This window comes from Cervus elaphus, chromosome 10 (genome assembly GCF_910594005.1).
Source record: "Cervus elaphus chromosome 10, mCerEla1.1, whole genome shotgun sequence".
Classification (NCBI taxonomy): Eukaryota; Metazoa; Chordata; class Mammalia; order Artiodactyla; family Cervidae; genus Cervus; species Cervus elaphus.
In genome coordinates this window covers 54,068,599-54,084,886 of record NC_057824.1, presented here as the reverse complement: position 1 = coordinate 54,084,886, position 16,288 = coordinate 54,068,599, and the positions used below count along the sequence as shown (strand labels likewise).

The window sequence follows — 16,288 nt, the reverse complement described above, 5'->3', positions numbered from 1 at the left end:
TCATAGGCACCACCTCAGAGCATCGTTTACTCTTTCTGGCTTCTGTTGTAACTTTGAGGAAGAAATTTGTCAGAATGTCACTCGTTGAAAGCTATCTCTACCTTTTTCTGTAGTTACTTTTAAGATTTTTCTGCCTTTGGTTTTCTGCAGTTCTGTTATGATTTATCTACTTATGGGCTTTACTATTAATCTTGCTTGGGATTCACTGGAATTCTTGACCTTTTGATCAAGGAGGTACTTTGTCAGCCGTTACCTGTTTCGATGCCGTCTCTGCCCCAGCCTTCTTTCAGTACGTCCTGCTTAAATGGAGAGCAGACCTTCTCACTCCATCCTCCCTACCTCTCAACCTCTTTCGTGTTTTCCCTGTTTTTGTCTCTCTCTTCTACATTCTGATCTGTTTCTGGGCCCAAGAGGCAAATGGAAATCCTCTCTGGAAAAGATCCTCTAACCCTAAGCTTTTTCCAATATTTCTTCTACACTATTAATACTCTTTTATGGGGTACAAACTGCCAAGTTTTTATTTTTGCTTTCTGTATTTTTCAATGCTACAAGTTCTAGTTTGCTCTTTTTTAGTAAGTTTCCAGTTTTTCCTGGATTTTATACACATATAAAGTTATATATGCAGAAAGAATAGCTGTTTATACACATACTTTATACACACAACTTTACGGGGGTATGAAGTACAGCTGCTTCACAATCTGTGTGTGGCGAGTTTAAGGCCTGAAGATGGTGGGTCTGTTTCTGCTATCTGTCTTCTCTTCTGGTTCCAGGAATTGCGGGCTGTTTCCTTGCGACTCTGGCTGGCTCCATGAGGCCTGCTGTCCTTAAAAACGTCATTTGTGGGGCATCTCCAAGGCTTAGGATTAGGCTGTCTTTTCCAGAGAGAGTTTCCACATGCTCCTTGGGCACAAGACCTGTCTGGAGGCCTTTGAACCTGCATCCAGAGCACCGGGGTTCCGGGTGGACACGGGGATCGTTTCGCCCCTTCCCTGCTCTGGCTCGGCAGCCCAGCCCAGCTCTCTCCTCTCCCCTCCTTCTGTGGGTTTACTCTGGCCTCCCCTCTGGGGTCCCAGCTTATGATGGAAGAGGCTCCTATAGACTCCTCAGTGTTGGCAGTCTTACGTCTCTACCTCAGGGTGAGACCCTGAGAAGTCTGCCAAACGTCACAGCATGGGCTGGCCGTTTAGATCCCCAGCGCTCTTGGGGAGAAACCGCTGCTCAGGGCGGCTTATCTCTCAAGGTTCAACTGTCTTAGGGTTTGGCCTGGTCATTCTTCATGGTCTTGTCAGCGCTTAGATGCTTTCATAAAGTTATTTTTAACATTTTATCTAGGATTTTAAATTATTTTCAGCAGAAGTCTCTAGATAACTAGTCCACTGTAATTAGAAGCCGGAAATCTTGCAATTACTGCTTTAGGATAAATTCCCTGGGAGCTGAACTACTGCTGGAGGGTTCAGCGCTTTACGTTTCAACACACACACCAAGAAGCTGAGTCACTTTATACTCCCGTCCCCTGTGTGTGAGTGACAGGACCTACTTCCTGAGACCCCAGTCAACCAGGACACTATTAATCACTGCCGATCTGACCAAAGTTACCCTGTCCCTGCTTCTCTTTGCATTTCCGTGGTTAGTAGCAAGGCTGGTAATCCTATGTCTTCCTTCGCTTGGTCTTCTGTCGACAAACAAGAGCTTGCTCACACAGGCTGACGCTGTTTGATGCGCTCAACATATAAAAAACACCTTTGTTTTATGCTGAGGATTGTTTTTCTTCTAATTTGTCATTTGCCTTTTGCCTTACTTTATGCTGACTTTTCCCATACGAAAGTTAAAAATGTTTACTTAGTCAAAACCATTATTCTTTTCCTTTGGGGTTTCTGGCCTTGTTATCATGCAGCATCTTGCATTTTTAAATCTACTGTGGATCGCATTTCCATCCTGGCCTGTTACGTCACTGGCTTACAGACCCTCCAGAAATACGGCTTATAGCAACATCTTTCACAAAGACCTATATTAAAAGAGGTTTTCTGAGGTCTGTAAGTATATAATACTCATTGTGATGAATGAGACGGAGGGGAAAGGCCAGCGTCACAAGCAGGAACACGAAGTTTCTCACCAGCACAGGATCCAAGAATAGCAAATACCCCTGCTTGCCGCTTCTGCGCCCTCAGCCCTGAGCCACCCCAGAAGGAAAATTAAGAGTGCCACCCTCCCCGGAGCTGGGACCAGGACCTGAACACACCACCAACGCGTCCTAACCTTGGCTGGGCCGCTCATCAGCTTCAACCCCCAGGCCGTGACTGTTGCAGTATCTAATAGGATTTGGTGAGAGGATTTCTCAAGTTCTGCTGACTTTAACAGTAAGTTTTAGGAAGGCTGAGATTTCCCCATATAGATCGTGCTGGCAAAACTAATTTAGCGTGAAAGGTGGAAAAACTCACAGGCACGTCAAAGTGGAAGCCGCTCAGTTGTGTCCCACTGTTTGCGACTGCATGGACTATACAGTCCATGGGACTCTCCAGCCAGAATACTGGAGTGGGTAGCCTATTCCTTCTCCAGTGGATCTTTCCAACCCAGGAATCGAACCAGGGTCTCTTGCATGGCAGGTGGATTCTTTAACAGCTGAGCTATCAGGGAAGCAACACACACATGCACAGTATCAAACCAAAACTAAGAAAGTAATCTCTGATAATTCCACCTTCTCAAGAAATTATTCACTAACTTCTGACATTTCTGACTGTGTAAGATAAAAAATGATGCATCGATTCATTTCTTCATGTCTATGCATATATACGTGTGCTAAGTCACTTCAGTTGTGTCCAACTCTGTGTGACCCCATGGACTGTAGCCCACCAGGCTCCTCTGTCCATGGGATTCTTCAGGCAAGAATACTGGAGTGGGTGGCCATGCCCTCCTCTAGGGGATCTTCCTGGCCCAGGATGGAACCCACATTTCTTGTCTCCTGCATTAACAGGCAGGTTCTACCACTAGTGCCACCTGGGAAGCCCGTATATCTGTACATCTGAGTATAATTAGATGAAGAAGCTATGGCACCTCCACATCATGGAGTGCGACTCAGAAATGAAAAGATGTCTGCTGACCCGGGAGCAGCCTGGGCGGAGCTCAGCGGCATTAGGATAAGCGGCCAGTGTCAGCCTCAAAAGGTCACATTCTGTACAATTCCATTTGTACGATACTCCCCAAATAACATTTTAGAGACAGGACAAATAGGTGGTTCCCAGGGGTGAGGGACGGTGGGGAAGGAGGGTGACTCTGGGGGCAGCAGGAAGCTCATCTCCGTGGGGACGGGGAGATGCATCTTGACCGTGGTTGGTGCTTACGCCAGCCCTTTGTGTGACACATAGCATGACTGAGCCACGCACACTTGCTGTTCAGATATCAGACCGCAGTCACGCAAGAGGTAACCGGACCGTTAGGGGAGTCTGGGTGAAGGAGGCGGGGACCTCTTTGTACTGTCATGTCCTGTGAATCTGTAATTACTTCAAAACAAACCAAAAAAAGTGTTAGAAAAAATGAGCATCTAGTGGGAGACTGGTACAAACCAAGAGAACGCTGCGTCCAACAGGAAAAAAGAAGCAAAGGATGGGCAGCAACTCACCAGTGAATGAACACACACGGCTAATAGACACCTGGCTTCCCTGGGGCTCAGACGGCAAAGAATCCGCCTGCAGGGCAGGAGACCTGGGTTTGATCCCTGGGTAGGGAAGGTCCCCTGGAGAAGGGGATGGCAGCCCACTCCAGCATGCTTGCCTGGGAAATCCCATGGATGGAGAAGCCTGGTGGGCTACAGTCCATGGGGTCGCAACTACGCTGGACACGACTGAGTGACTGAGCACATGAAAAGAACCAGTAATCCTGGGAACTCTCCCTCATCAGGCTGGGTAAAATTGAGAAGAGAACATAGACACGAGGGTGTGGAAGAACACCCTCTCAGCACTGGAGACGGCGCGGCTGGCCGGATGGGAAACCGACCGGTGCGCTGACTTCGCTTTTCACCAGTCAGACACTAACCAACCAGTTCCCGGAGCCTGAGAACTCAGCCAGTCCCCTCGAGGCACACGACGGGGCGGACCCCCCAGGGAGGGCGTGGGGCCCCCGAGGTGCTCTAACTCTGCCCCGCTCAGCTCCAGCAGGCCTGGCGCTCCTCAAGGGAAGGCCCAAGGAAGTGAAGGGTAACTGGTCTTCGCAGAACGACTGGGTCACTCAGTCCAACACCCGTGTCCTGGCAGAGAGCTCGGACCTTGAGAAGGCTCCTGACGTGTCCTGACGGGTGGGGATGCACATGCTTTGTGCTCGGAGGGCTGGTCCAGACTTGAGCAGCAGCCTGGGAGCCACTCACAGAGGAAGACGTGCTCTCCACCGGAGTCCTGAATGCGAAGGAGAAAATACAGCGCCAGGCTTGTGAGGCTCACCATTACCGTCAGGCCTGACAGAGAGGGTGGACAGTGAGACTAGGTGACCTGCACATTCCTCTCCAGGTCTGAGGTGCTCACCCCTCGTCACCCCCAACACCCGTCACCGAGATCCCCAAAAAACCCTCAGTCGGGCCTCCCTGTCGTATCATCCACACAGGGACCCGACTAAAATGGAATCAAGCCGTCCCACTCCTCTGCCCCAAGTCCTTCCAGCGGCCCCCTGCAAGGCCTCCATAAGCCCCTCTACCCTGCAGACCCGCCCCCCGCCCCGTCTGTGCACCCTGGGACACATGGCAGCTCCCACCCCAGGGCCTTTGCACTTGCTCCTCTCCTGGGCTAGAACACGCTCCCCTCACCCCAGGGCGTGCTTTCCTGTCTTCTTCAGAGGGGCCTCAAACGCCCCTTGGGGTGCTCCATCAGCTCGGACCATGAGCCGAGGCACAGAGGCTTAAACAGTGTGGCTGTGGGCCCTGGCCACGCAGTGTATGTTGCATCCTCTGTGGTTGGCGCTGACCGTCTGGGTTCTCGACGCTGATGGCTTGTTGGAAGGAGAGGCCCGGGCGGACTGCCTGGTCACTCAGACGGCCAGTCTCAGACCTTGTTTCCATGGCGACATCCAACCAGGACGAGCAGGACTTGCAGCCTGGCTGTGGCCACACGCTCAGCTCGGCCAGCACGACGGAAGGGAAAACGAGAGGTGGGGAGGACCGAGAGCCCCCATGGAAACGCCCCGTGACCCCTGCTTCTCCCCCGAGGCCCCTCCACATTCTCCCCCTGCTCTGTTTTCTCCTAATACACGCAACAGGTAAGCTCGTGCATGGGTGCACACACACGCACATCGCCTATCACGGACGTATTTACTGTCTGCCTCCCCTTGTCAGAAAGTCAGCTCCACACGCTCTGGGATCTTCCTGCTTGTTCGCTGTGCTTTCCCAGGATTTATGAGGGCCTGACGCGTGGTGGCGGCTCCACAACAATGTGCTGAATGAATGAATTCCATGAAACTAAAATAGACGCACACGACTGGAGGCACGGCTGCGAGGCGGGGCCCGCGTGTAATGCCGCGAGAACAGCCCCCCGCCTCGGCCTTCCCTGCGGCCCACGCTGCGCACCAGCCCCCCGCCGCCAGCATCCCAGAGGGAGAAGGTCCCCAAGGGGCTCGGCCGCCTCCCCAGGGGGTGGCCTCTGAGGGGGAGACGGGGTGGACGGAGCCTGCGTCGTGTCCTGCGAGGAGCGGCTGGGCTCCCCTCCGCCCCCTCTGCCCGCTCCTGCCTGGCGGCCACGTCTGAGGTCAGGAGCCACACGGCAGGTCAGGGCAAGGGTCTGGACAGACACCCGCCCTGCCAGCCCTTCCTTCAGGTGACAGATAAAGGGAGAGTCCCTGCTGCTCCGGCTTCAGGGGAACAGTGCAGACACCCAGGAGTCTCGGGCCTGCCACGGACAGCAGGGCCCACCACCGTTCCGAAGTGGGAAAGATTCTCTGAGATGTTCCGCACGGTACCACGGGCGACTCCAGGGAAAAGGCACGGCCCCCCACGGCACTTTCTGGGGGTTCTCTTGTCTTCCTCTGATGTAAACCTTAGATTACAGCATTAAGAAAAACATCGAGCAGGCAGGGTATCTTGACAGCAGAGAAAAGAGGAAGAGGCAGAGGGGGGCCCGGGGGACGGCTGAGTCTGGCAGAGAGACCCCTGGACTCCACCCCTTCAGAGGAGCCGAGAAACAGCCCCGAAGAGCCTGCACGCATCGCTTGCCACTCAAACAAGCTGCGACTTCGGGACTTCTTTCTTTCTCTTTTGTCTTTATTGAATTGATTACAACATTGTTTCTGTTCTGTTTTGGTTTGGTTTTTTTGGCCGGAGGCATGTGGGATCTCAGCTCCCAGACCAGGATCGAACCCACACCTCCCACCCATCACTGGAAGGCTAAGTCTTAACCACTGGACCACCAGTTCCCAGGACTTTTTCCCAATCAACCAGCTACCATGACACTGTTCCTCAAGTGGTTGAAAGTAACCGCCGAACCGTGATAGAGTGGATTTCTTTCCTAGAAGGATAAGGTACTGAGCGCAGAAAACGCTCCAAACTGCCCATTCAGTATACGTCACTTTGCTTCATGTGGCCTCAGAGTTACAGAAAGTTAGCGTGGCTACAAATCAAATCACCTCATCTTCCATTTACTCTCATCCTCCAGTGCCTCAAAAGCCTGCTTCCTAAGAAAGCTCAGGGAAAGAATTCTGAAACCCAATTAAAATCACACCAGCAAAAGCATATTGAGTGTGGCACTTTAACAGCATCATCTTTTAGGATTTCAAACAGCTCAGATGGAATTCCATCACCTCCACTAGCTTTGTTTTTAGTGATGCTTCCTAAGGCCCACTTGACTTCAGACTCCAGGATGTCTGGCTCTAGGTGAGTGATCACACCATCATGGTTATCTGGGTCACTAAGATCTTTTTTGTATAATTCTTCTGTGTATTTTTGCCACCTCTTCTTAGTATCTTCTTCTTCTGTTAGGTCCCTACCATTTCTGTCCTTTATTGTGCCCATCTTTGCACAAAATGTTCCCTTGATCTAATTTTCTTGAAGAGATCTCCAGTCGTTCCCATTCTATTGTTTTCCTCTGTTTCTTTGCATTTATCACTGAGGAAGGCTTTCTTATCTCCTCTTGTTATTCTTGGGAACTCTGCATTCAGATGGGTATATGTTTCCTTTCCTCCTCTGTCTTCAGATTCTCTTCTTTTCTCAGCTATTTGTAAGGCCTCCTCACAAAGACAACCATTTACCTTTCTGTATTTCTTCTTCTTGAGGATGATCTTGATCCCTGCCTCCTGTACAATGTCATGAACCTCCGTCCATAGTTCTTCAGGCACTCTATCAGTGTGCCTGTATTAATCCTTTGAATCTACTTGCCACTTCCACCGTATAATTGTAAGGGATTTGATTCAGGTCATACCTGAATGGTCTAGTGGTTTTCCCCACTTTCTTCAGTTTAACTCTGAATTTGGCAATAAGAAGTTCATGATTTGAGCCACAGTCAGCTCCCAGTCTTATTTTTGCTGACTGTATAGAGCTTCTCTATCTTTGACTGCAAAGAAAATAATCAATCTGATTTCGGTATTGACCATCTGGTGATGTCCATGTGTAGAGGTGTGATCCGTTGGATCAAAGAAAAAGAGAGTTCCAGAAAAACATCTACTTCTGCTTCATTGACTACACTAAAGCCTCTCAATGTGTGGATCACAACAAACTGGAAAATTCTTAAAGAGATGGGAATACTAGACCACCTTACCTGCCTCCTGAGAATCTATATGCAGGTCAGGAAGCAACAGTTAGAACCGGACATGGAACAACAGACTGGTTCCAAATCGGGAAAGGAATACATCAAGGCTGTATATTGTTACCCTGCTTATTTAACTTACATGCAGAGGACATCATGCAAAATGCTAGGCTGGATGAAGCACAAGCTAGAATCAAGATTGCTGGGAAAAATATCGATAACCTCAGATATGCAGATGACACCACCCTTATGGCAGAAAGCAAAGAGGAACTGAGGAGCCTCTTGATGAAAGTGAAAGAGAGTGAAAAAGCTGGCTTACAACTCAACATTCAGAAAACTAAGATCATGGCATTTGGTCCCATCACCTCATGGGAAATAGATGGGGAAACAATGGAAACAGTAAGACTTTATTTTCTTGGTCTCCAAAATCACTGCAGACGGTGACTGCAGCCATGAAATTAAAAAACGCTTGGATCCTTGGAAGAAAAGCTAAGACCAACATAGAGAGCATATTAAAAAGCAGAGACATTACTTTGCCAAGAAAGGTCCATCTAGTCAAAGCTATGGTTTTTCCAGTAGTCATGTACAGATGTGAGAGTTGGACCATAAGGAAAGCTGAGCGCCGAAGAATTGATGCTTTTGAACTGTGGTGCTGGAGAAGACTCTTGGGTCCCTTGAACTGCAAGGAGATCCAGCCAGTCCATCCTAAAGGAAATCAGTCCTGGGTGTTCACTGCAAGGACTGATGCTGAAGCTGAAACTCCAATACTTGGGCCACCTGATGCAAAGAATTGATTCATTTGAAAAGACCCTGATGCTGGGAAAGGTTGAAGGTGGGAGAAGAAGGGGACGACAGAGGATGAGATGGTTGGATGGCATCACTGACTCGATGGACAGGAGTTTGAGCGAGCTCCGGGAGTTGGTGATGGACAGGGAGGCCTGGCGGGCTGCGGTCCATGGGGTTGCAAAGTTGCACATGACTGAGTGACTGAACTAAGCAAACGCACAGGCATCTTTCCAAGGGAACAGCAACCGTGGGGTCAAGCCCTTCTGCAAAGTGACTGGTTTTTCTAAAAAGATGTAACCACCACACAGCACAAGCTGATGTCTGTTTCAGGGATGCAAAGGAGAATTCTGGGCACTGCTTTAATCCCAGAGCCTCACCAAGTAAGTGCTCTAAGCCTGAGAACTCCAAATCATGTTTCTCTGGCCCTTACAGAGTATATCCATAGGGTGAGGGGTGGGCGAGGACCACGGGGGCCCTGTGCGCTGAAGCAGTGACCCTGGGGTAATCGAAGCCCCAGATGTCACAAAACCTGAGCACAACACATGTGGACTTTATGTCAGAAGTGAGACAGGTGATTCGATTCTTCTTATACTCAGCATGTTCCTCACTCAGCCACAGAGTAATTTCCCTCCTAAAACCTCATACCCGTCTGCTTCTAAGGCAGCAGCATCCACACACACAACGGAGATGCACCCCCTACTCTCCTCTCACTCTACAATTCAGCCCCAGAGGGGGCCTTTTCTAGCAAGCCATCACTCACTGACAAGGTTACAAAGACTCAATTCTAAACAGGACAGGAAAAAAAAAAGTCTGTAATTAGCAGAATCACTTGACTTTCAGAAATTAAGAAACAGACTTCCCTCCCCTGAACTGAATCTCCAATTCCATCTTCCAAAGCTGAAGAGATGAAGACATTTTCAAGGAAGCACCATGCCCTGCCACTGTGAAACAGGAAATGGAAGAAGGAAAAAAAATGATTCATAATACAGTGAACTTTTTTTTTTTTTTAAAACATCCAAGAGTGTGAAGCAAAAGGCATCAGAGAGAAGAGCCCACGGTCTCCGTGTGTGCTGGACATTCGGCCGTGTAAAGCCCCCCAGACGTCTGAACGAGTAAACGTCGGGGTCAGAGTCGGTCAAGAGGATTCTGGTGAGGACTCCAGCAGAGGTACCAAACTGCCCCGCAGCTGCCCAGCCCTCTAAGAAAAGAAGCACCGAACCCATCGGAACAGCAGGAATATGCAGCTCGCGGGCTGTGATCTCAGGAGCTCAGCTGATAAAAGCAAAAACTGGTTCCGTTCATTGGGGCAGTTTTGCCTACTGATTTTCCCGGCTCACACGCACCTTTAGAGGGCAGATGATGATGAAGAGGGCGACTAACTGGACAATGAGCAAAGAGTTATGCAAAAACCCAGTGGTGCTAACACTGGGGCCAGGAATCAGAACCCTCCTGCCACGGTTCACGTTCGCCGTCTCCTAGCGACTTCTTCTACAGGAGCCCCCACGGCCTGGGCCTCCCGTCTGCTCCCCTTCGGCCCGTCCGACGCCCGGCACTGCTGACTTCTGGAGACACGCCTGCTTGCCACACCTCAGTGGCTCCTCGGGGACACGGAGCAGAGCTGCTGGTGTGGCCACAGCGAGTGCCCGGGCCACCCTCACCCCCGCCCCCACTGTGCCACCTGCGGATGGCTCGCCGCCCCCGTCCCCGGGCAGAGCGCACGGGCTGGCCGTCACCCAGGCTGCAGGCACCCCGCTGCAGCCTTGTGTGGGGGAAGCCGGGCCAGAACTGACCCAGCGCCGAGGGAGGGGGCAGACCAGAGCAGCAGTGCCAGCCACACGCAGAGCGCCCTCCACCCCCCGAACTTCGTTCTGAGCCAGCTGAGTTCCTTTACCAGTACGGCAGCTGGAGGCGGGACCGGTGGCCTGCACATGGAGCCCCCAAGTGGGGCAGCCTCTGCTGCGGCAGCGGTGCCTCTCTGGCCCCCCTCCGCCCGCCCGCGCAGGCCCACACTCTTGTAGAGGACCCCCCCCTCCACCTAACAGGGCCCAGTTCATCCCCCTTCATCCTGAGACAGTCTGCCCCCAAACACCTCCCCGCGCCGTCCGGCCGGGTGGAACCGCTTACCTTCTCCCTTTATGCACAGTGTAGCTAGATGCTCCTCAGTCACACTTCTCAGCATATTTTATGGCGATTACTTGCTTGGGTATCAGTCTTACCAGCTTTTTGAGGAAGCCAAACTTGACCTCAGCCGAGTGCCCAGCTCACAGGAGAGGCTCAGGGAAAGAAAGCCCACCAGAGTGCCCGGCGAGGAGGACGGACAGGAGCCTGACAAGCCACCCCACCACACCCACACCCTGGATGGAGCACTTGTTAAACGCTGCTTGTAGGTACTCAGCTCTGCAGTTCATATTTCCTTCTGGGGTAAATTCTCAATTGCTAATGGCGATTTCCACCCACGCTCTGAAGAGACTATTCTGTCCCAGACCATTTCAGTTTGTGGGTTTATGTGGGGGGGAGCCTCAGGGCTTCCCAGGGGGCACAGTGGTCAAGAACCTACCTGCCAATGCAGGAGACGCAAGAGACACAGGTTTGACCTCTGGGTTGGGAAGATCCCCTGGAGAAGGAAGAGGCAACCCACTCCAGTATTCTTGCCTGGAGAATTCACGGACAGAGGAGCCTGGCGGGCTACAGTCCACAGGGTCGCAAAGAGTTGGACACGACGAGCACACTCACATGGTGGGGGACCTAAACCCCACACTTAAGAGTTTGTGCATTCTCCAGCTGTTTCTGATAGTCACGCCCTTTAGAATATTAACAATTCTTTTCTACGGCAGCTGTATCTCCTAGTTCATCTGACTGTTTCACTTTAATCTTTAAACTTGAGAATGAATGTGGAAATGAAAGTTATACAAATGCCATCCCTCAGATCAACGATGGATATTAAAATCCGTGGGTGAAAGCCTGAAGAGAAACAGGATATTTGCAAAGTTGCAAAGCGCCTCCCCCCAATATTTATTAGTAACAGAGGACAGCAGTGATCTCACAGTGGAGACACGTGGCAAACAGCCCGCTGACCGAGCAATCAAGGCCCCCGCCACCAGGAACCGGACACATCGCTAGCTCATACCTCCGACAGGATGCTCAGAGGACACCGCGTGACTTCAGTGGTTTTCTTGCCAAAAAGGAAGAGGTTTTCTTGCTCATCCTAATGATGAGAAAACACCAGACAGACCCAAAGACGGATGTTCTACAAAATGACTGACCAGTGCTCTCTCACAGTGTCGAGGCCCTGAAGACCCAGGAGAGACCAAGAGGCTGTCCCTGATGCAGACCCAGGAGACGCGAGGGCTAAGTACAGCTGGGCTCCGGGGCCCGATCCTGGCACGTGAGGAGGACATTTGAGGAAAAGCAGTTGAATCTGAGTGAGGTCTCCAGTTTAATTCAGAGCAGTGTGCCACTATCAACTTCCCAGCTGTGCCAAGACGTAGACGATTGTGTAAGATGAGAGGGTGGGGGTGGGGGGGATCAGATGAAAAGCACACGGACGCTGAACTGAAAGGATTATCCGGCATACTGTGCAGAACACCTCAAATACAGGAGGAAGATGCACAGAACTCACTAGCAAAAAACTAGCACGAGACATAAACGGGCATTTCCCGGGAAAGGAAGCACATAGAGCCGATAGTTCAGGGAGGTGTCAGCTAAGCCCGAGACACTATGGGAAAACAGTGTGCCTCATCTCCCCCGGCTAAGGGGGTTCTGACGTGCCTCTGAAGTCAGTCGGACAGCACCTAAGGCAGAACGACGGGGGCTTCTGCTGCTGACACAGGCACAGCCGGTGCAGCTGCTCCGGACGACGACTGGACACACTGTCTGTCCGTCTGCAGGCACAGACGCCCTACCACCGGCCAGTTCCCCTCCTCGGTGCACGTCCTGGAGACCCCTGGACATGGGCACCTGGGGACGCACGGGAGAGGTCGAGGGGCATTCGTTTCTAACAGCAAAACACCCCAAAGTACACCCACGAGGGAACGGGTGCATCCGGTACACCCACGCGGTGGAAGAGAAGACGGCCGTGAACGAACAAGGACCACAGCCACGCACGCCGCCTAAATACATGTCACAACACTGCAGGAGTCAGAAGAATACACATAGCAAGAAACCGCTTATGTGAAGGGTGAAAATGGGGAAAACTCAAGACTCTGTTTTTAAAATATTAAGTACATATTATGGCAACACCACAGGGACAGGCAAGGGACCGGTGATGCGAAACTTGGGATCCCGGTTCTCAGGGGGCAGAGGGGTGTGGAGGGCAGTGAGACTTCCAGACACCCCAGGGAGGGGGCGTTCCCATCAGCTGGTGTTCCAGTTAGAGGAGAAATCTCAGACCCATCTCTGTAGGCAGTTAACGTTGAAGGAAACTTAGGAAAAAAACGGGAATGCAAACAGGCTAAACACCCCACACTTTCTGTTTACAGACTCACATCCTAGATGAAGCTAAGTGACGAAGAAGACTAGGCTTTCTGAAACTTTCAGCTTTAAGATGAGAGGGAAGAACCCAGGGGGACAGCCTGAAGGGTTCACGCGGGCTTCCCAGGCACAGATCTGGGCCATTCACGGTCCGCCGGGCAGGACCCATACAGCACAGCTGGGATGTTCTCTTAAGGAGGCGTTGATTTCGTACGGAGAACGATACTTAGAAAATTTGAGCTCCTTGAATTACGCCAACACTTAGTATTTTAAAAATCCTTCACATTCCTTGAACAGAAACATTTATCTAGCCTGAATGAATTAATATTGTTCCTTCTTGAGCCATTTACATGGCTTAATTAGCACTGGGTATTTCTGATCTTCAGTATCAGGATTTAGAGCAATTTACGGTTCGTTTGTGCTTTCTGGGTTTGTAAAGGGGAATCCCACGAGGTCTAAGCCTGTGCGGCCAAGGAGAGGGCTCACTCACCAGCTGGAACTCGCTCCTGCGGCTGAACGCCTCCCTGATGCCGGAGTCCCCCCAGAGCGCGCTCAGGGCAGGCACGTAGAGCTGGAAGGTGGCGGGGTCCACGGGCAGCCCTGCCTTGTTCTCGAAAGCCATGAGGAACATGCCGTGCTTCTCATTCTCAGAGTACTGCCAGGGGATACCGAGCTTGTCTCGTGCATCGACCAGAACCCGCGCGCCCTGGGAAAGAAAAGAAATAAGATTTTCAGAGCACTGCTGAGGAATACTGAGCTTGTCTCGTGCATCGACCAGAGCCCTCGAGCCCTGGGAATGGAAAGAAATAACACAGAGGGTTCACGGTGCTGCGAAGGCTGAGCTGAGGCGGAGAACACGGCGTGGGCACAGACGGTCGTAGCACAGGAGGCTCAAGAGCCGTCAGGCCTGCAGCCAGCGTTTGTCCCTGCGCTCCCGCGACGCGACTCTCAAGCTGGAGGCTTGCACAGACCACATCGCAGGTCACTCATTTGAAAAGGCCCCGGGAGGGAGCCGACAGGTCGGGGGAGCAGCGGCCACAAACACGCCAGGTGACGTGTGAAAACAGCACGAGCCGCGGCGCCGGAAGAGCCCGGTTTGAGGACAGCTCCAGCTGCAGCCCCACTGCCCTGTCACCGCTGGGCCCTGGCAGCTCCTCCACCCAGAGGACGCCCTGCCCGGCCCGCCCGGCCCGCCCGGCCGGAGGAGTAAACACACAGGGGTCAGAGCCAGGAGACTGAATGGGGAGCGGGCGGGAGCGGGTCACGCTTCAGACGTGCCTGGGAGGACGGGAACCGGTCTCATTGTTGTGCTGATTTCCTCCAGGTTAAAAATAAAGTCGGGATTTCCCGCTTTTTCCTCACCTCACTGACAGAGTCCAGGAGGTGCAGAAACGGCCTGAACTAAAACAGGATGAGGGAGGGCGGCCAAACGGGAAGTATTGCTGCGGTGAGAACGCCTCCTGGGCGGGAAGCAGGCCCGTCCATCACCCTCAGCTCCGCATGATCTACGGCTCGGCATGATCTACGGGAGCTTCTGGGCTCTGCTGGGGGACCCGCTGAACGCTCCCTGCAGCAGCAGCACTGGTGAGCCTGGGGGCGGCAGCACGGTCACCCTCACCCCCACCCCGCCATCGGGAAAGGCCTTGGCTGGCTCAGAGCGGTCTGGGGGACCCGGGACCCAGCACAGAGGACAGCAGGACATCACTGCCCAGCTGGCACTTACTTTTCTGAGAAAAGAACAGCTTTACTGGAGCACAGGTCACATAACATACAATCCCCCACTGACTGTGCAGAGCTCAGCGGCTTTCACCTGGCAGTTATCCTAAAAACCTGGGGCAAAGGAGACAATGAGTTCTGCCTTCTGCAGATCTCTGCTGGAGCATCTGCTGTGAGCCACAGAGGCGAAAGGTAACCAAAGGTGAGGTGAGAGGTGAAGGGGAACGGTGACTCAGAGCGCAGCTGCAGCCTCCCCTCCAGACCCGGTGCCCAGCACTGCCGGGCTAGAAACGCCCCTGCGGGCTCCTGCCTCGGGGTCCACGCCCAGTCTCTCTGACCCACAAATGCGTTTAATGCTTACTGGGGGCAGAGCATGAGGTACACACTGCAGGAAAACAAAACGCTGACGAAGCAGTGCCTGAGCTCCTGAAACTCAGAAGCTGGCCCGGGAGACACAGACATGTGGATTTAAACAATTAACACCCATTAATAAGAAAACTAGGGCTTCTCTCGTGGTTCAGATGGTAAAGAATCTGCCTGCAATGCAGGAGACCCAGGTTTGATCCTTGGGTTGGGGGTGGGGGTGGAGAGATCCCCTGAAGAAGGGAATGGCAATCCGCTCCTGTATTATTTCCTGGAGAATCCTGTGGACAGAGGAACCTGGCGGGCTACAGTCCATGGGGTTGCAAAGAGTTGGACATGACTGAGCAATTATCAATAATACAAACTGTCAGAAAACTAGGAATAGAGAATCCTTTAACTTGATAAGGAACACTGACAAAAACCTCTGCAGCGAACACCAAAAATCAATGGTAGAAGACTGAGTGCTTCAGGTAAGAGCGGGAACAAGACCAGACCATCCCCTTTCATCACTGCTGTTCAACATGGCTCCACGGTGAGGTGAAGGAAAGAAACGCAAGGTGCGTGATTAGACAGAAAAAAATCAAACTAAGCCTATTTGCAGATGAGACAGTGGTCTATGTACAAAATCCCAAGGAATCTATCAAAGAAAACCTCCTAGAATTCAAGTGAATTCAGCAAGGTTGCTGGATATGAAAACTGACAAAAGTAAAATGTCTTTCTATATACTAGAAATTTACATGTGGAAACTGAAACCTAAAATTGTAAAATCTTTAGACGTGCCTTGCTGCATGCAGGACCTCAGTTCCGTGACCAGGGGTCAAACCTGCACCCCCTGCAGTGGAAGCATGGAGTCTTAGCTCCTGGACTGTCCCAGAAGCTGAAATTTAAAATGCAATACTTACTATTAACAATCACAAGCACAGAAAGTAAACACTTAGGTATAAATCTAATAAAACATGCATAGGACTTGTATGCTGAAAACTATAAAATGTTGATGAAAGAAATCAAAGATCTAATAAATGGTGGGGCATACCATGTTCATGGATTGGAAGTGTCAACATAATAATGACATGCTCTCTAAACCAATATACAGGTTGAACAATTTCTATAAAATCCCAGCAAGATCTTTTATGGATATAGATAGAACTATTATAAAATTTATATGGAAAGCACTAGATTAACTAAAACAATTTTCAAACAGAAAAATTAAGTGGGAGAAATCTAATTTCCAGACTTATTAT

The 16,288-nt window shown here is 51.4% G+C and overlaps 1 protein-coding gene across 2 annotated transcripts in view; it reads right to left on the bottom strand.

The window, feature by feature from the left end:
- Positions 1-16,288, bottom strand: part of GNA12 (G protein subunit alpha 12) — a 73,438-nt gene that overhangs the window by 21,110 nt on the left and 36,040 nt on the right. For both annotated transcript variants that reach the window (XM_043915398.1, XM_043915399.1), the window contains exon 2: positions 13,459-13,674. In XM_043915398.1, the coding sequence (XP_043771333.1) occupies positions 13,459-13,674 (216 nt within the window). The remainder of the gene's footprint in view (positions 1-13,458; positions 13,675-16,288) is intronic.